Source organism: Labrus mixtus, chromosome 8 (genome assembly GCF_963584025.1).
Source record: "Labrus mixtus chromosome 8, fLabMix1.1, whole genome shotgun sequence".
Taxonomy (NCBI): Eukaryota; Metazoa; Chordata; class Actinopteri; order Labriformes; family Labridae; genus Labrus; species Labrus mixtus.
The window spans coordinates 29022226-29049592 of NC_083619.1; the positions used below are offsets into that span (position 1 = coordinate 29022226).

The 27367-nt window shown below is 45.1% G+C and overlaps 1 protein-coding gene and 1 long non-coding RNA gene across 3 annotated transcripts in view; one reads left to right on the plus strand and one right to left on the minus strand.

Annotated features, from left to right (window-relative positions):
* Nucleotides 1-27367, plus strand: part of LOC132978438 (uncharacterized) — a 79633-nt gene that overhangs the window by 27247 nt on the left and 25019 nt on the right. The gene's annotated exons all lie outside the window — the stretch shown is intronic.
* dnaaf11 (dynein axonemal assembly factor 11) overlaps nucleotides 1-27367 on the minus strand; it is a 39293-nt gene that overhangs the window by 11595 nt on the left and 331 nt on the right. The window contains exons 2-11 of one of the 2 annotated variants that reach the window (XM_061043607.1): nucleotides 25865-26032; nucleotides 25593-25670; nucleotides 25037-25209; nucleotides 23682-23902; nucleotides 22142-22321; nucleotides 7955-8032; nucleotides 7048-7113; nucleotides 5969-6038; nucleotides 2919-3014; nucleotides 1056-1147 (exon numbers count right to left, since the gene is read on the minus strand). In XM_061043607.1, coding sequence (XP_060899590.1) covers nucleotides 1056-1147; nucleotides 2919-3014; nucleotides 5969-6038; nucleotides 7048-7113; nucleotides 7955-8032; nucleotides 22142-22321; nucleotides 23682-23902; nucleotides 25037-25209; nucleotides 25593-25670; nucleotides 25865-26032 — 1222 coding nt within the window. The remainder of the gene's footprint in view (nucleotides 1-1055; nucleotides 1148-2918; nucleotides 3015-5968; nucleotides 6039-7047; nucleotides 7114-7954; nucleotides 8033-22141; nucleotides 22322-23681; nucleotides 23903-25036; nucleotides 25210-25592; nucleotides 25671-25864; nucleotides 26033-27367) is intronic. The other variant, XM_061043608.1, reaches the window with a different exon arrangement.

The window sequence follows — 27367 nt, forward strand, 5'->3', positions numbered from 1 at the left end:
TTAACACTTTTAAAGAAATAGACTTGTTTTCGCTCTTAACAATCGCCATGTTTCACAGCAAAAGTCAGTATCCATATCTCTTAGGGCTGCGTCTGAAACCACATTCTTCATACTGCCTGCTACATTCTCAAAATATATACTGCATACTAACCCGACCATTAGTTTGCCGTTAGCAACATACTAAAATACGGGTCACACAACGTACTTCCAATCTTAGCTCCTTTCAAAGAGCTAGCATCAAGCTAGCACGACCGTCGGTCCATAAATATAATTCAACAACAATATGCAACAATGATTACTCATACAACTACGTAGTCATTTTCGTATTATTTGGCAACATGTTGAATGTATTGCTCTTGATCCACAAAGGCTTACATTTCTAGCTGCGTCCACCAGATAGTTTAGAACTGAAGAAGGAGAGGTGAAACGTCTTCAAGATCTTCAACCAGTCCAGCTGCCTTTGGATCAAGCTTTGAATAAAGACAACAAGTGAGCAGAGGAGGTTGGCAGAAAGACTAGAGGGTTGTGGGTCCTTCGCAACTTTCTACGTTTCCGCAGAGAGCAAAATTGCAAACTAGCTGCGCAATTTTCTGAAGCCAAAGGAAATCATCACACAGGTAGAGTGTGTTTTAACCTTTTTCAATCTGAGGGACCCCTAAAAACAGACGCAGTCTCATATCAAGCATTACTTATGTGAAGGTCACTGCCTTAGTCAGGCTATTACTAATTGATTCTGTCCCCCTAGTTCTTAAAGAATTGGATGGTCCGATCTAGAGCACCTGGGCCTGTTGCTTGCAGGGCATAAAAGCCCGACCCCAGGGTGGATCTCTGGCTCCCTCCCTCTCTCTCTCTTGCCTAACAATGACATTCATTCCTTGTTTGTTTGTGCTATAGTTGTGGGTGGGTTGTTCCAATAAATCATTGTTACCTCAATTTAAGTTGTTCTTTCTCATATTTGTCATGGCCATGGAGCCAGGTTATGACCTTCTGGTACACTATTTTGATGTCTGTGTCGTCAGGTTTGCAGCTGCAATGAGATCAGAAAACATGTTTACCTTTTGTTGTCCTCAGGCGAGCTGCTGTTCCTGGTTTGAGACTTTCTGGGTGGACGAGTGACGGCCTTTGTCACTTTGATTTCACCTTCAACCTTAAAAAACAATCATCAGAGCGGGGAAAAAAACATGTGACCTTGTTATGTCTGCAAACATCTTCCACACTTTCACTCCTGAACTTTATACTAGCGCTCTGCTGCAGGATGTAAGAGACACCATATGGAAGGGTAAATAGCAGCAGCTCTGACTCTGCAGTATCAGCACCTGTGTCTCTTTATAGACGCCGTAAAGAGCTCCCTCATTACACCTCACGGATCAAAATGCCACATCCACAGTTGGCAGGACAAAATAATCACAGAACACAGCCTGAAGTTCATGAGGAAAATGTTGTAATTTAACAGACTAAATGAGATCTGAAAAGTTCTCGGGTCTTATTTCAACATCTGATTCTGTTTCTACTCGGCTCTGTGAAGACCTGATGGTCTACAAGCTTGGTGTCAGCCGTGTGTTCTCCGTGATAGATGACACCCCTCAGAAATGTCTGATGACTTTTTACTCCTGCTTTAGTTTCCATGAGCAGAGATCATTTCATCTGTCTAATAAAAGGACTGTTAAATTATGTTGTAGAGTAAGATTTCCCCACTATGTCACTGCTGTTATTTGACACCAGCTGTAGGCTTCAGTTCTCCCCTCATCATAATGCTTTGTCATGTCTGACAAACATTAGATAGATAGTTGACTTTATTTGACATGGACATCACAGATACATTGACGGACTAGATGCATTGTTTAAGTGTTTTAGTATACATACTAGTTCTCAACAAATTAGAGTTTGTGTTTGTGGATTAACGTCAGTGACAGAAGTTATTTTCAGCTGTTAGTCTGTTCAGAGACGATCTGACACTAAAGGAAACACTGGAGGAAGAAAAATGCTGCTCACTGATTGGTCACATCGAACCTAATTGCTGAGACAATATTTTGGTTGGTTTGGACATTACCCTCCAATAGTTAAGAAGAACCTTACGTCCCTGTGGTAACCGAACAATGACACAACTAAGGTTACAAACTAACAAGTGTGGACTTTCCACCAGAACTCAAGACACAACCTATAAAGACTTTGCCTGCTGCAGTAGGACCACTCATCCATCTTTCACCCAATCCATCCATCCATCTATCCACCAGTCCATCCATCCATCCATCCACCAATCCATCAATCTATCCACAATCCATCCATCAATCTATCCATCAACCATCTATCCACCAATCCATCCATCCATCCATCCATTCATCCATCCACCAATCCATCCATTCATCCATCCACCAATCCATCCATCTATCCACCAATCCATCCATCCATCAATCTATTCACCAATCCATCCATCATCCATCCATCCACCAATCCATCCATCTATCCACCAATCATTCCATCCATCTATCCACCAATCCATCCATCTATCCACCAATCCATCCATCCATCCACCAATCCATCCATCCATCCACCAATCCATCCATCCATCCACCAATCCTTCCTCCATCTATCCACTAATCCATCCATCTTTCAACCAGTCCATCCATCCATCCACCAATCCACCCATCCATCCATCCATCTATCCACCAATCCATCCATCCATTCATCCATCCATCCATCCATCACTCCATCCATCCAATAGCCTAAATGTGTACCAACATTACAATCTTAATATTGAAGTGTCTGGCTAAAAGTTCACTTTGTGTTGTCAAAAAAAATAAATGTAACAGACATCCAATGAAAAATAATCATTATGTTTCTTTCTCCACCTCATCAGTCTTTGTAAGTCTTTCTGTTCCCTGCACATGGTTCAGATGTACGTTTGTCACTGTACGTACCCGCGGCATGCTGAGGACCAGGTGTCCGGTGGTCTGGGACCTCTGAGCCGTCGAGCTGTCAGGCTTCACTTCAGCAGGCAGAACTATCTGAAATATCTGCAAAGTAAATTATTCACAACTTTAATTAGAAAGATTAATGCGCTGATCTGGCACCGCTGCTGTCCCGCTGTGTCAAATGACTTTAATCATTAGTGGAGCTTTATATAGGTACACTTTCCAGAGAGTGACTAGAATAGCTCTGAATGAGAACAGTGGCAATCAATCACTGCTGCAAACTCCTATATGAAAACCCAAAATGATCCATGCGGGGGGAAAAATGGACACAAAATTAGATTCACTCATTTTTCAATCAACCTTTCTTTTATTCAGGAGGCGATTAAGGGGGAAACCGTGCTCACAGCAGGCTGACGAGGAAAACGCCGGACTTCCTGCAGCTGTCAGAAAGAAGCTGATTTGATAAAGACACCTAAGCTATGGCTCCTGCACTCAATTCCCCCGGCTCCCCTAAACAAGATCATATTTAGAACGGATTTAGGAGGCCTGAGTTGATGTATCACGGCGTAAATCACACCAACTGTCCAATCAGGCTCACACCCCGGTATAATACAACCAACCATAAATATAAAAAGAGCTTGAAGTGACGCCGAGACGTCCAGGACTCAGGCGTCAAGGGCTGCAGATCTCCAAACCTGTAGAGCTCTGCGTTTTAAATACACATGCAGATTAAACAAATTATAACAACTGTCAGATTAGTGTGCTGTGTAATGAGGCTTTAACTCTGAGGAGGTCTGTTTGTAGGAGATTACAATCCTCCACCTTTTTCTCTGCAGCTGAAGGAAAACATGGCTGAGTGGACAGTCAGGAGTCGGATGTACAAACACACAAATAGACTGACTTTATCAAACCATTTTTAAATCCCTTACATGTTTGATACGATCATGGCAGCTCAATGAGTCAGGGAGAGGATCAGCAGATTTAACCCTGGATCTATTTAACTCAGCACAATCCCAGATGATCATCTGGGCCGAACTGTCACCAACCACACTCTACCTCAGATTAGTTTTTCACGTGGTGTTAATCTTCCATACTCAAAACAACTCCTTTATTTTGGGTTTGGCTTAAGATGACAAGCGGATCTAATCCTTCCTTCAGAATAAGAAATCAGAGGATCTCCTGCAGAGCAAGAATACAAACGCTACTCTTGGTGACACTGAATGTTCCTCTCTTTGCAGCTAAATCAAAAGATTACGGGTCCTTTTTTTATTTGGCAGATCAGCTTTGGATTTACAACAGAGGAGTCTGCCTTTATGAGACAAAAAGTGTCTGGAGTTCATAAAGGGATATGACTTTAGAGCCGGTGTAATAAACGTACCAGCACGTCAGAGTCTGAAACAGATGTGATGACACAGCAGCTTCTGACAGCCTTTTAATTCTCTCTAAATCTGACTTTGTATCCATCGCACTGCAGTCTGCACCGACTCAGCAAACGAGCATCATGTCCTTCAACCAACAGCAGATCACATCACGACAGAACTGTGGACGAATTAGCACGACAGGAGTCAGCTTGTTTAAAAGGAGTAGGTTAAAAAAACAAATTTAAGAGGCCAGAAAGAAGTTTTATATGTTCTGTAAAGGCGAGTGCGTGTGATGCACAACGATTCAACAGACAAATAAAAGTGAATGTGAACAGCTGTGAACAATGAGGGCTGCGTGTTTGAAAATTAAATACATGAAAATATGTGAATGAACTGCGCTCCCCTAACTGCGCTGCAGCGCAAACAGCAAGTTGGTGGTAACTGCGCCGCAGTATTTGCAAGAGATTTCACGCTCAAACCATCCTTATGGGGCAGTCAGCGGTTACAGACTTTATCTACATGTGTGAAACCGTTTGGAGCTGTTACCATGACAAGGATTTAAGTGTTGTTTTTTCTTTGAGCCCTCCAATCAGGGAGGAAGCTATGTTTAAACGCTGAAACTCATATCACATGTTAAAGGCTTTATATGCTAATTCCTTGATCCAGCAGATGTCGCCCTTGAGCACCAGCATGAAACCAAAACAACTCGCGCTGCATTGTTGTGTTAGCATGCTAATGCTAGCGATCTTTATTATGCTCATATCTTCACACTGCATGTAAATTTACCTGAAATGAGCGTGATCTAGAAACACAGTTAAGCAGTGAGTACAGTATGTTATTCTTCTTTTCTCTAGTCCCTCAATTAAACAACTTTTATACACGAGGGGAGGAGTCAGCCAGCCGTCCGGGCGATGTAAACAAAGTGAAGATAGGACTCTGAAAACTCTGAAAACATCACAGACAGTGGGACTCGGGTGTTACACCCATTGTAGACAGTCATGACTCACAGAGTTATTTTCAGAGGACTTGATTCCTATTACATTTAAGTGTGAAAATCGCATATAAAGCCTTTAAGAGTGCGTCCTCTTGATAAAGTGTGAAAAATTTCCCCTCCGAGCTCATCGTCTGTATGAGGACAGAACTGAGCTCCATCAGCATTAGAAAACAGCTCTGTGCAGAGTGAAGGTGCCGACGGCTTCTCTCCACATTCATACACAAAACAAGGGAAAACTGCACGGAGCACCTTGTGGATGTGTTTGTGTGTAAATATCATGAGCGCGGTATGTATGAATTAGACCCTGACACGGACCATACAGCGGGAGAAAACAATGAACAATTTTATGGAGATAAAAGCATCTGCAATCCCTTCTCAGTGAATCAAACCCTCAGTGTTTCTTCTCACAAACTGTGGGGGCCAACATCAGAATGAATCAGCAAAAACACAGTTGTGAATATATCTCTGTGATGGAAAAAGTTGCTGTGCTGCGATCTGACCTATAAACATCCAGCTTCAATCTGAGAAGAGGAGAGGAGTCTAAATGTGTGCCGCTGCCCTTTAGGAAGTAAAGAACCCTGAGTTAATGCATCATCGGTTGGAAAGTTCAGAGAGAGCAGCACAAAACTGAGCGGAGGAAAAACTTGTTTTGTCTGATCCTAAAGGTTACCAACTACTCTTTTAAAATCTCCACAGCGTACCTTTCCTTTGACGCTCACTCTGGCGTACGTCGGCTGGATGTCCACGTCCATCAGAGAGGTGTCCATGTGTCTGTGAGGGGAGAGGAGGGTGGAGGTCCGTGTTAGCTTAAGGACATACAAGGTGAAAGCATGTTTGTAGTTTACATGAAACAGGTTTGCAGATGGAGAATTAGGGTTTAAGACATGAAGCAGAGCAGAAGAAGAGCAGCACTTTCAAAAGTAGCCAACTAAAAATATGTAGTGAGTGAAATGATAAAGGTATCTTACTATCTGATCAGACATTAAGGAAACATGCTATGTTGAAGTGCTGGCTTCTCTGACAACAATGCAGCAGCCAGTATGTCCTCCTTCTAACTTTAGATTCTGCTCCTGAATGCTCTGGATTTGTTTGGACCAGAGAAGGTAGGCGCTTTTAAGGCACACCCCCACACAGCCGTTTTGGACGCCCCTCGGTTTGTCAGATATGAGAGCAGTTATCAGGTCAACAGGTGTTGCAGCGATGGAAGCGGGCAAGAGAAGTGGTTCAGATAGAGGTGATTGTACCCGACCTAAAAAGCCTCTGCATGTTTCTAATAAGCTCCACGAGCAGAAACGTGCTCAAACTAGGATCAATATTGGAGATGCTTTTGAAAAATGGAGAGAGGTTAGAACACAGAAAGGTTTACAGACCCATGCAGAGCTGGATAAACACTGAAGCTTCAGAGTCCACCACATGGTGACCTGTGTGAGCATGGACTCTAGAGAGGAGGGGGGGGGGGGGACAGCTCTCCACGATGTTTATAATTTGGACTGCAGTACCCATTTTAACCACTAGGAGTCAGAGTTACATACTGCTCCTTTAATCTAATTATACGTTTCAAGTTTAAAGATTTAAGACGTGACTCCGGTTACACAAGTACAATTGTGTAAAATTCTGAAGATTAGAAGCTCTGTTTAAAGAGTAGTTAAAAAAATATGTACATTTGATAATCTTTACATGATCCCACTAAAGGATTGTCTGCACTTTCATAAATTTAAAAGTCTTCAGGCATATGATTAATAACTCAAACTTCTGATTGGTCAGGGCTCATCGTTGGTACCTGTACACTCCCAGGTCTAAGACTATCACGTTGTTTTCTTCGTCTTCAGTCAGAGAGAAGTCCAGTCTGTAACACAAACAGAAAGGAAGAACAAAGATATGAAAGAAAAACTCAGAACACTGCAGCAGAAGAACTTTGATAGTGATATGTTTGAGCGTTGTGATGCCATTTCTTTGTGTATCATTGAATGCATCATTTGTTAAAAGAAAGAGGTGTGTGACCAACTTCAACGCCAATAAGTTTTAATGCCCTGACCTCCTATCATAACCCCCCCACCCCCCCCGTCCTGTCTCTGTGCTGGAGTACTAAATCACATAAAGGAAACAGTCCAGACCTGAGTGTGTCCTCAGCTCAGATTACAAATGAGATCAGTCGTGTTTCGAGGCCTCGACCTCCGTGGCCTCGCTCTGGATATAAACCTCTGGCTATTGGAGGGAGACCGGGGTGCCCCACAGCACGCCAATCCACTGTGAGACATGAAAACCCGAAGGCCGATAATAAAGCAATCACACCTGGTGGCTTTTTTTTTTTTTTTTACCCGCCTCGCTGTCTGAGGCGTGTGCTCACTTACAGGAGGAAGTAATAAAAAGGTTGAAAAGAAGAAATCATTACAGCTTTGACGAAGTGTGAGGGGAAACTAGGGTCGTTGTTTTCTTTATTGTTTTGTTCCCACAACAAATTGAAGCAGTTGATTGGATGTGTTCTGTCGTCGCTCTGAACAAAACTACAACCAATTACGTTGCTTTCTTTTGTGTTCACCGCTGCAGCAGCGTGCAGGGTTTCCCTCCCATTTAATCTAAGCAGGGAAAACTGCAAAGATCTGACCAGCGCTGAAGTTTGTAGAAAGAATCTTTTTTTTTCTTATTTACAGATCGAGTTTGGTGATTTTTTTTGTGTTTTTGTTTACTTCGGCTCGTTGACGTTCATGACTCGTCCATCAGCGGTGATCAGCGTCCTTGGGGCCTTCGGCTTCTTCTCTTTCTCTCTGCAGATACACAAGGAAGCATTAGAGAAGAGATTGTAGTGAGTGAGTGAGTGAGTGAGTGAGTGAGTGAGTGAGTGAGTGTGTGTGTGTGTGTGTGTGTGTGTGTGTGTGTGTGTGTGTGTGTGTGTGTGTGTGTGTGCAGACCGACAGATGACAAAGAGAGTTATGAAGACTTTAGGGTGAAGGAGAGAGCAGCTTCTCCTCTTGGACCATCTTTAAAGACATACACAACAGACACCACACACACTTACACACACAGTCACACACAGACACACACTTACACACTGAGACAGTACACACACTTTAAAATAAGCTCTGCCTCTCCACAGCTTTTACAATCTGAAGCACTGAGACTGAGAAAGGTTCATAAAAACAGTAAGAACTGCCCTGGATCCCTTTGATGAAACGCTCCTTATGATGTGAAATAGTGACACATCTGTCTGCCTTCAGACTGTGTTTGAATCAGTTCAATTCATTTATCAGACGCTTTTATCCAAAGCAACAAACATCAGAGAGCCAGTGAGTGCAAACAAACAGCTCTAAGTCTGATCGGACCAAGCGCTGTTTAAAAATGAAGTCAATGCTGAAGTGTAAAAATCCTGCAGTTCCTGGAGTGTCCACTAGAGGCTGGCTGCAGAAACACAGGAAGTCACATACACACTCATTCTAAAAAGCCTGTTTTTACAGCAGAGATTAACATGTTTACAGCCTGGTTCAAAAAACCAAATAGGTCTGATAGTTATTGTCATCACTGGCACACACAAATTTTTTTAAAACGGCTCCGTTTTGATTTTATGAACGATACGTGTTATCCATAGTTAGGCGTGTAGCTGACCTGATTGACAGGTGGGCGCGGTGTAACGGTTTGTCAGGAGGTTTAAAACCTGCCTCAGCTCCAGCTCTCAGCCTGTCGTTAGGTTGACTGAAAGTTAGACTGAGACAGCATTTCCAGCATGGAGACAGGAACAGACGAGGGACGACACTCAGGCTTCAAACATTCATATTTACAGTCTATGGATTGGACACACAGGTGCCGACAGGAAGTGACCAGAGGCAAAGCACAACATCGGCAGCTGTTCTTACCAGTTCTGATCAGCATCAAAACCATCCTAAATATCATCATCATCATCATCATTAAGGTCATAGGTGTTCATAAAGAGCTGGGTCTTTAGCTTTTTCTTAAAGGTGCAGAGGGACTCTGCAGATCAAATGGAGTTTTTTAGTTTGTTCCACCACCGGGGGGCGACAGAGGAGAAGAGTCTAGTTAGAGACTTAGGACCCTGTTGTGAAGGTTGACGGGCGGGAGTGTAGACCTGGATGAGAGAGTTCAGGTAAGGAGGAGCAGCAGGGTTTTAAATTTGATGCGAGCAGTAACTGGGAGCCAGTGGAGGGAGATGAACAGCCGAGTGACATGGGCTGTTTTGGGGTGAATCGGATTTCACTGTCGATGTCGTCTGTGTTTATGAAGTCTTCTGTGCACTCCTGCTGCAAAACAAATGATGTCCCCTTGTGGAGACAGTGAAGAGAATCTGAATGTGAATCTAGCTTAAATATGGTCTGGATTACAAAGGGTGTTCCTCCTCACTGTGTGACTCTCAACATGGATGACCGCTGTGGTAATGGAACCCAGGAAGTGTTGTCTCCCCGCATAGCTCCACAGCACCACTTACAACTCATTACAGGTGTCTCTGCAGCCCGTGGCTCTAATAAAAATGTGAGCCCGACATCCTCGAGGTCAGCAGATTGAAGGTTCCTCTCAGTGGCAGATTTACAGCTTCGGGGGTCGTGATGGCTGACCCTCCACAGAGTGCTAAACACTCGCCGCCTCGCTCGCCGAAACTCATTCATCCGCTGCTCAGTGGGCTTAATGGATGGACGTATGTGAGTGTGTGCTTCCCGGGCCTGTGCGTCTGTCACAGCCTGGCAACTGGTTTACAGCAGGTAGGGACGAGAACACGGTCAATCATTTGTCTTAGAGGGGGCGTTACTCGAAAACCAAGTCGTGTAATTTCATCCAGGCGAGCCGCACAGAGACTAAACATTTTGATGATGTTTTGTCACCACTCATTTGGATTGGATTAAAGATTAATCTTCTGAACCAGTCAAAAGCTTTCATTGATTTGGACCTCAGAGTCGAACCCAACATCAGCGGGGGAGAGGGGAGAGGAGAGAGGAGAGAGGAGAGAGGAGAGGAGATGGGAGAGGAGAGAGGAGAGAGGAGAGGAGAGGAGAGAGGAGAGAGGAGAGGAGATGGGACAGAGGAGAGAGGAGAGGGCAGAGGAGAGAGGAGAGAGGAGAGGGGAGAGGAGAGGAAAGAGGAGAGAGGAGAGAGGAGAGAGGAGAGGAGAGAGGAGAGAGGAGAGAGGAGATGGGAGAGGAGAGAGAAGAGAGGAGAGAGGAGAGGCGATGGGAGAGAGGAGAGAGGAGAGGAGAGGAGATGGGAGAGAGGAGAGAGGAGAGAGGAGAGAGGAGAGGAGATGGGAGAGAGGAGAGGAGAGAGGAGAGGAGATGGGAGAGAGGTGAGGAGAGAGGAGAGAGGAGAGGGGAGAGGGGAGAGGAGAGAGGAGAGAGGAGATGGGAGAGAGGAGAGAGGAGAGAGGAGATGGGAGAGGAGAGAGGAGAGGAGAGAGGAGAGAGGAAAGAGGAGAGGAGATGGGAGAGGAGAGAGGAGATGGGAGAGAGGAGAGAGGAGAGAGGAGAGGAGAGGAGAGAGGAGATGGGAGAGGAGAGAGGAGAGAGGAGAGAGAGGAGAGGAGAGGGAGGAGAGAGGAGAGAGGAGAGGAGAGGGAGGAGAGGAGAGAGGAGAGAGAGGAGAGAGAGGAGAGAGGAGAGAGGAGAGGAGATGGGAGAGAGGAGAGAGAAGAGAGGAGAGGAGATGGGAGAGAGGAGAGGAGAGAGGAGAGGAGAGAGGAGAGAGGAGAAGAGAGAGGAGAGAGGAGAGAGGGGAGAGGAGAGAGGAAAGGAGATGGGAGAGAGGAGAGGAGAGAGGAAAGAGGAGAGAGGAGAAGAGAGAGGAGAGGGAGGAGAGAGGAGAGGGAGGAGAGAGAAGAGGAGAGGACATGGGAGAGAGGAGAGGAGAGAGGAGAGAGAGGAGAGGAGAGAGGAGAGGGAGGAGAGAGGAGAGAGGAGAGGAGAGAGGAGAGAGGAGAGAGGAGAGAGGAGAGAGGAGAGAGGATAGGAGATGGGAGAGAGGAGAGGAGAGAGGAGAGGGAGGAGAGAGGAGAGGGAGGAGAGAGGAGAGGAGAGAGAAGAGGAGAGAGGAGAGGAGAGAGGAAAGAGGAGAGAGGAGAGGAGAGGAGATGGGAGAGAGGAGAGAGGAGATGGGAGAGGAGAGAGGAGAGGAGAGGGGAGAGAGGAGATGGGAGAGGAGAGAGGAGAGAGAAGAGAGGAGGGGAGATGGGAGAGAGGAGAGAGGAGAGGAGATGGGAGAGGAGAGGAGAGAGGAGAGGAGATGGGAGAGAGGAGAGAGGAGAGGAGATGGGAGAGAGGAGAGGAGATGGGAGAGAGGAGAGGAGAGAGGAAAGAGGAGAGAGGAGAGAGGAGAAGAGAGGAGAGAGGAGAGGAGATGGGAGAGAGGAGAGAGAAGAGGAGAGGAGATGGGAGAGAGGAGAGAGGAGATGGGAGAGGAGAGGGGAGAGAGGAGAGAGGAGATGGGAGAGGAGAGAGGAGAGAGGAGAGAGAAGAGAGGAGGGGAGATGGGAGAGAGGAGAGAGGAGAGAGGAGAGAGGAGAGGAGAGAGGAGAAGAGAGAGGAGAGGAGAGGAGAGAGGAGAGAGGAGAGGAGATGGGAGAGAGGAGAGAGAAGAGGAGAGGACATGGGAGAGAGGAGAGGAGAGAGGAAAGAGGAGAGAGGAGAGAGGAGAAGAGAGAGGAGAGAGAGGAGAGGAGAGAGGAGAGAGGAGAGGAGATGGGAGAGAGGAGAGGAGAGAGGAGAGGAGATGGGAGAGAGGAGAGGAGAGAGGAAAGAGGAGAGAGGAGAGAGGAGATGGGAGAGAGGAGAAGAGAGAGGAGAGAGAGGAGAGGAGAGAGGAGAGAGGAGAGGAGATGGGAGAGAGGAGAGGAGAGAGGAGAGGAGATGGGAGAGAGGAGAGGAGAGAGGAAAGAGGAGAGAGGAAAGAGGAGAGAGGAGAGAGGAGAGAGGAGAGGAGATGGGAGAGAGGAAAGGAGAGAGGAGAGGAGATGGGAGAGAGGAGAGGAGAGAGGAAAGAGGAGAGAGGAGAGAGGAGAGGAGAGGAGATGAGAGGAGAGGAGAGAGGAGAGAGGAGAGAGGAGATGGGAGAGAGGAGAGGAGAGGAGAGGAGAGGAGATGAGAGGAGAGGAGAGAGGAGAGAGGAGAGAGGAGATGGGAGAGAGGAGAGGAGAGGAGAGGAGAGGAGATGAGAGGAGAGGAGAGAGGGGAACAATCATGCTGAATGTGAAAACGCCCTGGGACTTTCTTTTTTGTTGCCGTGGTATCGAAACACATATTGTCATTGTTTAATTTTTTTAAGTTTCTTATTTGGGGCGCTGGTGGATCAGTGGTTAGAGTGCGTGCCACATGTATTGAGGCTATGGTCCTCAAGCGGGCAGCCCAGGTTCAAATCCGACCTGTAGCTCCTTTCCTGCATGTCATTCCCTACTCTCTCTCTCTCTCCCTGATTTCACACTCTATCTTCTGTCCTATCTCTACCATAAAAGTATCTTATTAAAGTTTTTATTTTTTTATTTTTTCTCTCGTGACAACCCAAAGAGGGACATTACCAAAAACAATCCGATCCGTTCTATTTTGGCGTTCATCACTCAGATTGAGCTCGAGCAGCGGGCCGGGTGTAATGAAGCGTCTCAACACATGATCGGAGTCCCATTTCCATCCAGAGATTGTGACCATTCAGCTGATCGTTCGTTGTCATATTTCAGGTTTGGTTTCATTCTAGGAAAAAAACATGAAGACTGTCAGACAAAGTGTGTGCATGTGTGTGTGTGTGTGTGCATGTGTGTGTGTGTGTGTGTGTGTGTGTGTGTGTCAGGGGTGAGAGAGAGGCTGAGTATCCACTTCAGAAGATCGAACCAGAAAACGAGCATCTCCATCACTTTGCCTCCCACCTCAAACAGCTCATCCCAAGGTCACAGTGCGGCCCTCTGCGCTGTGAAGTCTTTTTCTGTCAAAGGGGGGGTGTGACAGGGCGTCTATCAAACCGCTGAGTCATGGAGACATCAGTGGTGACAGCTCCTCTGCTGGTTTTTATGAGGAGTCCAGAGCTGAGGACGATGTGTTCAGACAGCTTTCTGTACAAACTCTGCAGAGAAGATTCATCCACAGAGCTACAACCGAGGCACAGACTTCCAGGTAACAGACTGCAGAGCCTCTGTTTGGACCAGGACCACCCTGCAGCACTGTACTGTCAGTGAGTGTTACAGACAGTTGTGTGGTATTTTTTAGTGTAGGATGAAAGCTTAAATGCAATATTCTGACACTAAAACTTTGAAGTAAATTAGTTCATTGATAATGAAAAGGTATACAAGTTGCAGCTTTGCAGGTTTTCTAAGTAGTAGCACTTCTGACTCCTGATCTGGCTGTTCACACATGCACCTCACAGAGGGATATTATCCCTGTCAGACAGGAGGGGGGGCAGGAGGAGGGGCGGGGCCTCCTAAGGTAAGACGAAGCAGCAGAGTCCTCTATACGACGCTATAATGAGAGTATCTGTCTTTCTATCAATGCTACATGTAGTTGAAGAGAATCTCAATGTGAACTAAAGAGTGGAGAAGAACATCCTGGAGAACAGGAAACATGCAGCAGCAGGTTGATTAGAGCACGGAGATGGTAGAGGTGGCGTGCAGACAGTCTATGGTCGTGTAGCGATCACAGGGAATAAAGATCACCACCCCCTCCCACTGGCCCATCCCACTGGCTCCAGGTGAATTCTCCTGATTATATCCTGCTGCGTTCTCACATCAGCTCACTCTGACTTTCTGCAGAATAAATTACTAGCAAGAGAAACTCCTGGAGTGAAAGTTTGCGTTCACACATGCAGCTCTATCTGAAAACATCAGTTTTGTGCAAGTTTGAAAGCTCATGTTTCTACATAAATCTTAAATTATCTGCACGTGTCCACAAAGCATAATTCTATTCCATCAATCATTCATTAACAGCCATAAAACTCTTTATTTAAACATTTTCTCACGTAGGAACCCTTCATGCAAATATCCACCTGCCCGTCTCATCCCTGCACAACAATGATTTACATCCTCTATCAGCCTGTCGGCGTCCCTCCACCTTAAAGCCACGCTGTGTTTTTAAGTTTCAGTCGTGCACGCTGCAGGTTGGTTCCCGCTGCTCGTCTGCCATTAACCTCCCTCTCAGAGACAAAAACACAGCAGCCATTAAACACAGAGGCGGTCTCCTGGTTGACCTTATCGCAAAATTTCCCACCTCAGGAGCAGGAAATTCATCTTTCCTGACAATCCAGTGACTGCATGACTGCATGCATCAAGTCAGCGCCGCTCTGACAGCCGCGCGCGCGGGGGGAGACGATAAAAACGGCAACACCATATCAGGCTGATTTTCTGCTTGGACAGCATGCAGGCATGGGATTTTTTTTGTGATATGGATTAGAAGGCAGACTGTCACCGGTTGGCTTCTTAGACATCACAATGGATTTCTCTAAATAGGGGTTTATCCTGACGTCTTATCAACAGAAGGGTTTCATCGGGCTCCACGGGGAGTTTTTTTTATTTCAAGTACATGAAAATACAGAGCCGGAGTGAAGCATGTGCGTGGAAAAAAAGATCTTCATTCAACTCACATGAAAGTGTTGACACATGACTCTTCCCTTTTGACGAGCGTCAGAAAAGCTCACTGACTAACACAACACGAGTGCTGAAATAGCTCCGGGCCGAGGTTTCCTGTGGGCAGGGGATTTAGCAGCGGTGGGAGCACTAACACAGCAGGATACTTGTACGCTATTCGTCATACGCAAGAGCCGCTTTTGTGAGCGTGTGGCCCGGGGTGTTATGAAAGCTGAACGCAGTGAGTCAGCGATATGTTCACGGTCACGGGTCAGCAGAGTGATTACAAACAAAACAAAAAAAGGATAGGTGGCAACATGCCTTGCCAACAATTGCCAGAAACAAAAACCCAAAAATGAAAAATAAACAGAAAGTAAGCAGAGGTTGATGAGATTGAGATTTTCACTGCTGGAGCCTCGCGTCCAAACAAAAGCCCCCTGTCACATGCACGGCGCTCCTGAACTTAGCAGCAACCTCCACTGTTTCAAAATGAAGCCAATGCAGAAGTGCAAAAAAGTGCATTTCCTCAAGTGTCCACTTGAGGCTGTCTCCAGAAGTGAGTCAGTCCCCATAGAGCCCAATGTTAAAATGTCCAACTTTACAGCAGAAATAAACATGTTTACAGCCTGGTAGAAAACGTCCTTAGGTCTGTGTAGCTTCTGTCTGACAACTAAACATTTAAGGTGACATATCCTCCTCCTCTTCAACAGAGCTCCTCAAAACATGTGTGAGAAGTTTCTTGTTCTAAATCCACTCTGATCCTGTATTTGATCATGTCTATAAACCCCTCTATTTCAGCCCTGCTCAGAACAGGCTGTTTCTGTGACTGTACCTTTAAATATGTAAATGAGCTGTGTCTGACCACGCCCCCTCTCTGGAAGGGCTTGGGTGTGCTTTCTCTCTCCATGTCCTATTGTTAACGGTGAAAAGGCAGACTCAGAGGGCAGAACAAACACCTAGCTAGCATGCGTTAGCTTGCAGTGTAGGTACAAGCAGTGAATATACACACCGCGTCCTGCAGCACTGAGTGTGTGCTTCTAGGGGTGATGGGCCCAGGAGGAGGGGCCCAGTTTGAATGTTGTTCAACGAAAAATGCTACTGACTCCACCTGTTTTTTCACAAGTTTTAGAGGGAGTTTTTTTTAGGCGCCCTAAGGTCTAAAAGGTTTAATAATCCGACCCAGCAGGAAGGTTTATCCTGCTGTTTGTACCACAGAGCCTCTCCCCCGTCACAGTGCCCTTGCAGAGTTGAACCCCCTCACTGACCCTGAAGCCTCAGCAGATCTGGACGAGCGTAGGAGGCCACATGTATTATTTATGCTAGATGTATTACATGTCAGGTTTATTTGGATGGTCTTTAATCACAGTTACTTGGCTGGCCTCAGAACGCCCACATCGATGAAGAATTGAGGACGGCACAATGCAGAAAAAACAAAAATGACACTCTCAGACCTCAGACCTTTAACAGGCTTAAAATCTGTGACAACAAGCCAAATGTTAAAAAGACAAACAGCCGTAAACAATAAAGAAGGAAACCATCAGAGGGAGGAGTCCTTCAAGGACGCCGAGGACAGGCTGAGAGAGATTTATAACTCTAACTGGTTACTAAAATCCTGAGAGAAGACGCAACAACACCATGCACCGCTAAACCCTTACATAACTTTGTTATTGTCTCTTAAAATCGGACTGAAGAAAGATACAAACCTGCTTTAACACAATAATGTTTCACTAAAGCCGACAGAGACGAACCGATGAAAGGTGAAAACAGAAGTCTGTTCAAATTCTGATTGATCCCCCCCCCCGTGAGCAAAGTGTGACCACTTACAGTTGTGTTTGTCCCGGACAGCCTCAGATTGTTATTCTTAGTGTCTGACAACATTACAGAAAGGAGATTAAATACACAGAGACAGATCTAGTTGGACCAGAGAAGGTAGGCGGTTTTAGATACCTCTCAGTTTACCAGATATGAGAGCAGTTATCAGGTCAACAGGTGTTGCAGCGATGGAAGCGGGCAAGAGAAGTGGTTCAGATAGAAGTGATTGTACCCGACCTAAAAAGCCTCTGCATGTTTCTAATAAGCTCCACGAGCAGAAACGTGCTCAAACTAGGATCAATATTGGAGATGCTTTTGAAAAATGGAGAGAGGTTCAGTGTTTCCCCTACCACTATATTGGGGGGGGTGGCCCGCAATATAGTGGTATACATTTTTTTTTTTTTTTAAGATTTATTTTTGGGCTTTTTGTGCCTTTATTGTAGGGATAGGGTAGTGTATAGAGTCTGAAATCAGGGAAAGAAGTCATTTAAGGATACCTTTCCGATAGAAAAGAACAGCTGTCATTAAAAGTAACACATGAACACCAAGATTCCGTCAAGTGTTTGTGTCGTTGTGTCGCCGTGTCGGCTTGACCCCACCCCCCCAACGCTGTAAAGTAAACCTAGGGGAAACACTGGAGGTTAGAACACAGAAAGGTTTACAGACCCATGCAGAGCTGGATAAACACTGAAGCTTCAGAGTCCACCACATGGTGACCTGTGTGAGCATGGACTCTAGAGAGGAGGGGGGGGGGGGACAGCTCTCTATGATGGTTAGAATTTAGACTGCAGTACCCATTTTAAACACTAGGTGTCAGAGTTACATACTGCTTCTTTAAACCACATTGTTAAATGGTCTACTTGACTGATTGTTGAGTCCTTGTTTACAAGACAGTTACATCAAATAGCTTCCTCTATCCTTTGCCCAGTGACGTTCTGACGGAGAGCAACACAAAGTGTGTGTGAGTGTCTGTGTGTCAGAAAGAGAGACAGGAAGCACTGTGCAACACACACAGCCAATTAACGCCCCGGCAAGAGGGTCACCTTAAGGGTGAGCTCTAATTAGTGGCATGGAGGGATAATTAATTAGGCTTTAACAAACGCTTTGCCGACTCACTCCCAACTAGCCCGACTTAAATGTGATTGGCTCAGGAGGCCAGCGAACAAATGTTTAAAACTATGCTGTGGAATATTTCCAGTTCCATAAAAAGTCTGTTAAGTTTTTAACTTAACACAGTGGTGACCGAGCCGACTGATGAAAGCCTAAATCATTTTTAATCATCTTCAGATCAACTAACTGTTTGTGTCCCCATATACTCCTGACAGGGACGTGCTCAGACTTTTTTGACTGACTTATGGACACACGCATGCAAACAAATTACATTTTTTCACCCCTTCTATCCCCACTGATGAGATGTACTTGCAAAGCCGTTTGGATATTTTCAGGACTGCATCGGATATACTCCTGACCTCGCTGTTCACACATGCACCTCACACATCAGCTCACTCTGACTTTCTGCAGAATAAATACGAGGAGGCTGGAGGGGAAGCTCCGGGTGAAGAATGAGTAATAAATGTGGCTGTTTGCGTTCACACATGCAGCTCCTCCTGGAAATATCAGGAGTTTTTCTGAAAGTGTGAAAGCACTAAACTAAAACTAGAATATACATCTTCTTAGCTTGCCTCTTTAGGGCATCAAAATAAATGTATTGGCAAGTACATCCACTGCAACACAGAGCTTTTGCTCAGATTTTTTTTTTGGAAAGATCAAAGTATGTATAAGAAAACTACCAGCAGACTGTAGGAAACATCCAGAATAGTTGATTTGTACTTAAGTCCTGCCTCTCATCGATTTGGATTTTGGGGGTGGCCAATCAGATTTCAAGGGGGACCCATGCCACCCCTGTGGACTCTGGCTTTTGCAAAACCCAGCAGTGGTTAAATCCCTTATTTCTTTGTTTTTGTCTCTAATAATTAGTGTTGTAATATTTCAATAAACCTTTATTTAAAGCACCTTTTTCCCCGTTTACAATCCTCTCTCGTAAAGCTCTTGTAGTTTAAACAGCCTCCTCTTCAGACGGGACAAATTTCTGCCAGCAAACCTTCCAGCTCAGATATCCCAAGATCAGAAAAATAAATAGAACTTCACATCCGTCCTGTGTGAACATCGTCCCTCAAGTAAATCACAAACACAGAAAACAAAAAAGCATCATCACTACCTGCTTCTGTCGGCTCATTTAACGACTGTAGCAACATCTGTAAATAAAAATGTACACTTCTCTCTGACGACCTGGTGCTTTGAGAAGAATCAGCATTCTGCGTCCTCAACATCACAGACATGAACGTCAGCATCTATTGAGCCCTGAAGCACTAAATGCTCCCTTTGTGCCTCATATATGTCACCCGGTGATGAGTGTGCTGAGTGAGGCAGCCGTCACGCTTAACCTTCACAGTCTCATGTTCATGTGTGTTTTTTATAACAACAGCATATCTGAAGCCTTCTTTTGTTTGGATCTTGACCATGATGACTCACAGCTCATGAAAGTCAAAAGTCCAGAATTTTAAAATATTAGAATATTACATAAGACTCAACTCGCCGCTTGATGGGCGTATACCCACTTGTTCCGATTTTTCTCCTGGACCTCTCCACTGCCTTCTTTTAGGTGACGTAGCCTCAATGAATGCACCTGATTGGATAAACACGTGGCTAGTACGGGAGGTCCATGGACTTGCATAGAATAGAGCTCTGGCCTATTCTTGTCCGGCGAGCGCGCTGGAGCCCCTATTGAAACTCGCTGCAATGATCCCAAAACGCGCTGCTCGACTGCTTCTCCGGCTCTCCATAGGAAACGAATAGAAAGCGATATCAGTCATTGGAACCAGTGGAGCCGTACGGATACCCTGTGAGGTGAAGTTCTGTAACTTTTAGGGCAGTTTTTCCCCGGCATTTGTTGGATGTTTAGCTTGGAAGAACTCAATTAAGTTTTTATATGTGATTTTTTGATCCAGCAGATGTCGCCCTTGAGCACCAGCATGAAACCAAAACAACTCGTGGTGCATTGTTGTGTTAGCATGCTAATGCTAGCGATCTTTATTATGCTCGTATCTTCACACTGCATGTAAATTTACCGTGATCTAGAAACACAGTTAAGCAGTGAGTACAGTATGTTATTCTTATTTTCTCTAGTCCCTCAATTAAACAACTTTTATACTCGAGGGGAGGAGTCAACCGGCCGTCCGGGCGATGTAAACAAACTGAAGATAGGACTCTGAAAACTCTGAAAACATCACAGACAGTGGGATTCGGGTGTTACACCCATTGTAGACAGTCATGACTCACAGAGTTATTTTCAGAGGATATACTATACTATATAAACTTCGACAGAGTAGTAGTCTACTGAGTTTTTTTTGGGAGTCCAATATTTTTCTAGTGAGGTATTTTGACTAATTGAACAAATCCAGGTCCATCTTCTGGCTTAGCCTGGATTTCTCTGATCCAACAGATTCCCAAAGTTTTTTCAAACAAAAAATCAAGACAAGACAAAATCAAGACAAGATATCTGAAAGATCGAAAAGAAGAAGACCACAAGATGTTGGGCTAGATTCCTGGCACCAGTGTTGGTTCATTGCTCCAGGAAAATAACGAGAGACAGAGAAACACAGTCGTCAAACGACATGGTTTTAAATGTTCAGAGCAAAAGTCCAGCTCAGGTTGTGAGAATCATCACAGTCTGTAAATCATTCAGGGTAATTGGTCTCCTCCAGCTTACCGGACAGATTCATTAGTCACAAAGTTACAAACATAACTTCAGAGCAGCTTCCTCAGTGACTCTCTGGACCTGCTCACATGTCTTACAGATTATTCTCTACTGCTGTCCCGACCCTGACAACGTCTCATTAACCCGACAGATGAACCTGTGAGAGGGGCTTCATCTGTCCGGTTAAGTGATGTGTCAAAACATGAAACTTATGTCCGTTGTTGCTGTTGGACGGAAAACAAATCACCTCGCCCGGGGTCGATAAAGCCACTCATTGATTGATTTTTTTTCCCCGGGTGATCGAATGTTTCCTTAAATTATGTTTCTGGTCTGAAGTGAAGAGTTTCATACTCAGACCAAAAGGGGGTGCAGAGGGTCTGAAGTCAAGAGTTTCATACTCAGACCAAAAGGGGGTGCAGAGGGTCTGAAGTCAAGAGTTTCATACTCAGACCAAAAGGGGGTGCAGAGGGTCTGAAGTCAAGAGTTTCATACTCAGACCAAAAGGGGGTGCAGAGGGTCTGAAGTCAAGAGTTTCATACTCAGACCAAAAGGGGGTGCAGAGGGTCTGAAGTCAAGAGTTTCATACTCAGACCAAAAGGGGGTGCAGAGGGTCTGAAGTCAAGAAACTCTTGAAAATAATCCATTTGTCTGTTTGGGAGAACAGATTCCCCAGAAGGAAAAACAAAATATGATGAGTGAGCTGGCTCTGAGTCTGTCCGCTCATTGGACCAGCTTCAGCATCATGATGGTTGATGTAACAGTGACACCCAGTGGCTGAAACAGTGAACTACAACCAAACCATCAAACAGAGAATAATGTTAAGTTGTTTTCAGCAGTTCAATTGGATTTCAGTCCACGTCACATCCAGTGATCCTGAGATATTTTTTGGACTTGTGAAGCTTTTATCTCTCTCCACATGCACAAGTTTGTTTTATTTTTTTTATTCATATTTTAGATGTCGTATATTTGACGTCAAAGGTGGCAGCAAGCTGTGGTCAACAAGTTCTACATGTAACAAGTCGGGCTGCACAATTAATCTTAATGGCGTCGTTATCTCCATAAACACATTGCAAACGTCAACGAATAAATAAAAGTATAAATATTTCTCACTCAGTTTGTGCACATTGGACTGTACAGGTGTGACGGCCATGCTATCGATTCAAGCTCCGGGTAACTATCAGATACGGATTAATTGGTGCCAAATTAGCGGTTTAAAATGATTTATTTGGGCTTCAGGAGAAGCTTGTTGAACATAAGTATTATGTAAACAGGGGCGTGTCCAAAGGGGGGCGAGGGGTGGCATACAATATAAAAAAATCAAAAAAATCAATCAAAAAAAAGGCTGGACACGCCCCTGTGTGTAAAATATGAAGAAAAGCAGAAACACTGAGTTTTAGCTAATGGGCACGCTTTAATATTTGTTTATTCACTGCACTTCATTTGGTTATCGAAATACCAAACAACGGAATCACACATTGTAGAGTTTCTAATATCCTGCAGGAAGACTCATTTTGGGAGTAAAATTACCGTTTTTAATCAATGGATTGTTTAGGTCTCTTTCCATGCAGGTGTTGAAGGTGCACTGAGCTCATACATACGGGTTTGTGTCCCTATTTGGAGATTTGAAAACATGGTCACCCTAGTTTAAGATGCTCTCCGACACCAAACCTGTGCAGGATCTTTAAGTCTGATTGGAAAAACGAACTCCCCTTTGGAACGTAGTATTTTAAACACAGTCCTTAACTTCGGTGTATGAAAGTCAGGAGCACTTACTTCTCCTTTGCCCTCTTCTTCTCCTCCAGGTGGCGGTGAGCCTCCAGGCGAGATTCAGGGGTGAATGAACACGGCGTGTGCCAGAACTCTCTCTCCCGCTGCTCTTCATCCAGGTCAGAGTTCACCTTTTGTATGTTCTCCTCCGCCTCCTGGTTCTCCTTGTTCTCCTCCAACGCCGGACTACAGAGACAGAGAACACGGCTTCACTGTGACACTTCAAGCCGAGGTCGTAAAGTAACGTCCCTCAGAGAATTCAATTTGATCCACTTCAGCAGAGAAAGATCTCTTTATTACATTCACTGCAAAAAAAAAACACTGAAATATGAGGAAATATCTTGGTGCACTTTAATCCACAGTCACTTGAATAGTGCAGATAAACATCTTATATCGAGACATCAGAAGTAAAAACTGAGGCTTTGTCTGCTCGTGATCATTAAAAGAAAGATCTGCCATGAGGGGTTTGCAATATTCACTATTTGAATCATTTTAAGACACTCAACAAGTGCATGTCATTTACTCCAGCCGCACATTTTTTTTGTTCTTTTATAAGAAATGCAGTCGTTATTTTCATCTTGAACTGCAGAGTTTATCAGGACTTGTCAGATGAGAGAAGTTAAAATAAGTGTAATTAGATCTCTACCGGTAAACAAAGAGGTGAATCTTTAAATCCTTAAGGAAAGTGTGCATGCTGGTCGCTAACAGTTTACACTTTGAAGTAGGACTGGGCCTGCAAATACAATCTGTTTATTTTTAACACCAAACTCGATTTATGATTTAAAATCATCCAGGTCTCCACTCCCTCCCGCCCACTACGCTGAGCAAATGAAAGGTTCTGATCCAACCTTCACAACAGGACCATAACCCCTAAATTCCACCAGATGTGTCGTCTCCGCTCCGTCACAGCAGCGGAGCCGATAGGTTTCACTTCAGTCAGTGTGTGTGTTTCCTCTGGCTCCGCTTCTGCAGCAGATACTCAAGGCTTCTATTTCTGATGGAAGCACAGCGCATCAACGGGACAGGAAGTCAGACAGCGAAACGACATTAAAACATCTGGTGTATTTTCAGAATAAAAGACTCCGCTCTGACAGTTCAGAACAAAGACAGTATGTGTGTTTGTTGATGTGTTTATAAGGATTTTATACGGTTTTATACCACATACATCATTGCACATGATACCGTAATAACCAAGGGAATGCCTTTGTCTTTGTACTCTGCTGATCGGCGATGCTGCTCCGTGCTTTGCTCTAAGAATGCAGCCTGTGGGTGTTGACGGACGAGGGAGAACGGAGCCCTAACGGACTGGAGCAAACACACAATGCACACGTCTCTGGTGGAAGTTCTGGGTTAGTATTTTTACTGCACACGGCCTCTGTGTAGCTGACTCAAAACTGAAGCAGAAGAGGAGGTGATAGTTTCCTACACTTCCCATAATGCAACACAACGCTCCTTTGATTACAGTCTCCTCCCCCCCAATGGAAGACTTCCAGCTCATAAAGAAAGTCCAAACACAGTGAGAGGAGGAGGTCCTGTTTGTACTCACCCTGTGTTGTTGATGTCAGTGTACCAGCGTCCATCGCTGCCTGGTCTCCTCTCCTCGTTTCCTTTCTCCTCTCCTGCAGCCTTCCTCCGTGCCTCCTCTTTCTCCCTGGCTCTCGTCTTCAGGTACTCCCTCTCCTGCTCCCGGACTCTCCTCTTCACCTCCTCCAGTCCCTGAGAGGCTCGAATGCGCTCCGACCGGCTGATCTGCGTCCCGTCCAGGAACTGAAGGAGGAGGAATCATATGCTCGACATAATGAAGTGAATATCAGGAGAGATGAGTGTCTGACCACGCTACAGAGAGGAGAGGAAGGACTTTTTGCCAAAGAGGGAGATGAAACAAGAAGCTGTCACATGACTCTCCACAAACACGACGAACTCCATTCAGAAAAAAAACACACATTTTGACCTGACAGAACGCAGGAGCCGCCGCTCTACTCGTGCACCGATCGATTCATTTGTGTGTGTAACTTTGAGAATTTGGCTCCAACTAGGAGCTCAAAATCATATTTGATTTCAACGGTGGCACACGATATTTATCTGGATAGCGTTGCTTTCCTGCAGAACAAAACACACCCAGTTTTGGATTTTGTAATGCAGGTGTATTTTGTTGTTGTTTTGCTCAGAGAGAGAGAGAGAGAGAGAGAGAGGGAGAGAGAGGCGGAGCATAAATGATATCGACGTTAACGATATTGTCATACCTGATATCTTGTATGGAAATATATCGATGTATCTTAAAAAACTGGAAATATAGCCCATCCTATCTGGATGTGTTTGAAACACAAAACACACAATAAAAGCGGAACATCCATCCATTTTTCTTCCGCTTATCTGAGGTCAGGTCGCGGTGGCAGCAGGCGCAGAACGTCAACCCAGACTTCCCTCTCCACAGCAACGTTTCCCAGCTCCTCCTGGGGGATTCCAAATCCTTCCCAGACTAGACGGGATATATAATCCCTCCAGCGAGCTCTGGGTCGACCCCGGGGTCTCCTCCCAGTTGGGCGTGCCTGGAAAACCTCCAAAGGGAGGCGTCCAGGAGGCGTCCTAATCAGATGCCCGACTCACCTCACCTGGCTCCTTTCGATGTGAAGGCGTAGCGGCTCAACTTCGAGCTCCGCCCTGAATGTGTGAGCTCCTCGCCCTCTCTCTGAGGCTGAGCCCAGACTCCCTCCGACAACTCCAGAGGTCAAAAAACTGCTTTTCTTAATGACGTTTTGAGACTGTAAACAGAGCGATGTAACAGCTGTGTCTGGGTTTGATAAAAAGCACAACAGTCTATCTCTCTGTAGGGATCTTTTCTGTCATGTTGTCACACCACTTAAGAGTAACTAAATCTGAGCCGATCAGCTGACTGGCTACCTTGAGTTGAGGTAGAGATGCCACCACATACTGCCTGTAGCCCTCAAACTCAGTGCAGGGGTTCCCCACCAGGAACAGCTCGGCCAGGTGGACGTTGCACTGCAGGGACTCCACGCTGCTCAGACGACCCACAAAGTTCACAGTCAGGTCCAACTTCTGAAGACTCTCACAGCCTGAAGACAGGGGAGAAAAAATCCAACGGGTAAAATGCTGCAAGTTTGTAGGATTTATAGATGACTGTGCAACTTCCATCTTAAACAATCTTTAGGGAATCATCTCTGGAAAGTTTCAGGACACCCTGGCCCTGAAGGTTTTACAAAGTAGCCTTCGCTGCCTTCTTTCATAAGCTGACTCGGACTTGCTGCAGAAAAAAAAATTGAGGCTGTCAGGAGAAACTCCAGGTAAAATGTGTCTGTTAGCGTTCAAACATGCAGCTCCTCCATGTGACTTTTTCAGGAGTTTTCTGCAGGTGTGAAAGCACTAAAACTCAAATAATCATCCTGATTAAAGCATCGACAAATACTCCAGAACCCTGCCTGTGTTCTTGCAAACTGACCTTCGAGGTTTTCGATGAATTCAATGTTGTTCAGAGCCAGATTTAAATACTCCAGCTTCTTCAGGCGGCCGAGATTCTCTGGAGATTAAAGACAGTTTTCACTGGTTTCAGCTACAGCGGCATCAATGATAAAAGTCACAGCAGGGGTCAACAAGTTTGAAATGACAGTTTTGACCATGTGTGGTCAGAGCTGTGTTCAGTGAATAAACACACTGTGCAGATGTGTGGAGATGATGGATGTTCAGTGGAGCTGCTGGTGATGGATGTCTCACCTATCCTGGGGATGAGGTTGTTCTGCAGGTAGAGGATCTTCAGGTCTCTGCACCACCTGCCGATGTGCTCGATCCTCTCGATGTCCTGCTGATGAAGAGACACTTCCTCCAGGGAGAAGATCTCACACTCGTTGTGCTCGGCCCGTCCACGCACCATCTCCTCTGTGACTGGACGAACATAACAGCACTCTAAAGCCACGTTTCCACCAAGTGCGCCGCTTAACTCTGATCTTGCTTGAAATTCCACAATTCATCTGGAAAACCCCCACGGGATATTCAAACATGGCGCGTTTTGTGTTTGTGCACTGGAAAGTGACGATTCTTTCGACCAATCAACGGACTGCAGTGTGTCGAGCTCCACCCTTTAGGGTCGGAGCGGTACGTTTGGTACCTCGACAGAAGGGTAGCAAAAAAAGTATGGCAGTACCATAGATTGCTATAGATTACTAATAGACGAAGCCTGAGAGACGTCACTCAACTGTTCCTGCAGGGGGCGCTGGAGTCCCATCGGCAGCGGCCGCCATGCTGGAAATCCTGTTAGTCGTGTCAGCTACGCGCCTTATTATGGATAACTTGTTCATAAAATCAAAAAGGATGCGTTATCAAAATCACCGCCGTACAGTGTGTGCCCGTGAGGGCAATAACAAATCACACCTATTTGTTTTTTTGAACCAGGCTGTAAACATGTTAATCTCTGCTGTAAAAACAGGCCTTTTAGAATGGGTGTGTATGTGACTTCCTGTGCTTCTGCAGCCAGCCTCTAGTGGACACTCCAGGAACTGCAGGATTTTACACGTTTGCCTTGGCTTAATTTTTCAACCCTGGAGGTGGCCGCTTGGACGGCATGGGCGGTTTATATTGGTACCCTTCCTAACTTTAGACAGTGGAAACGGTAATAAATGTGCACCGCACCGAATTGAAAAGTAAAAAAACTGTTCAGATTAGGGCTGTCAATCTTCTTCTGCAGTCCCAATCACTTTTTGTTCTTTAAAATTTGTCATTTTTAAATTGTATATTATTTTTTATGATCAAATTGTATTAACAATAGTTAATATGTGATGATAATAATAATATATTATATATTATTAACATATTAATGTTAGCTTTAGCTCCCACTAAGCTTCCGGTTAGCAGTAGCAGTAAAAGCTATCTGAGGTTATAGTAACATAGTTTAACCAAGACTAGGCTGCGTTGATGAACAAACACGATGTGCTTAATTATTTTATTTAGCTTAACATTACCGTCGTTAACGTTAATAATTACAGAGATAGCAAAAACACCCCAAATAATTCGGTTTAATTACGAACTAGCTTACCAGTGTTACGGTGTAAATGGTGACCGTGGTATCTGGAGACTTCCAGCCTTTTCGTAGTTGTAACAGAAAGTGTCCTAACTCTATTTTCAACGACATATCTGATGAGTATTTTGACGTAATAAGAAAAACTGCATAAAGAGACATTCGTTGGCACACTTTCCATCTTTAAACTACGTTGTAGCTACAAC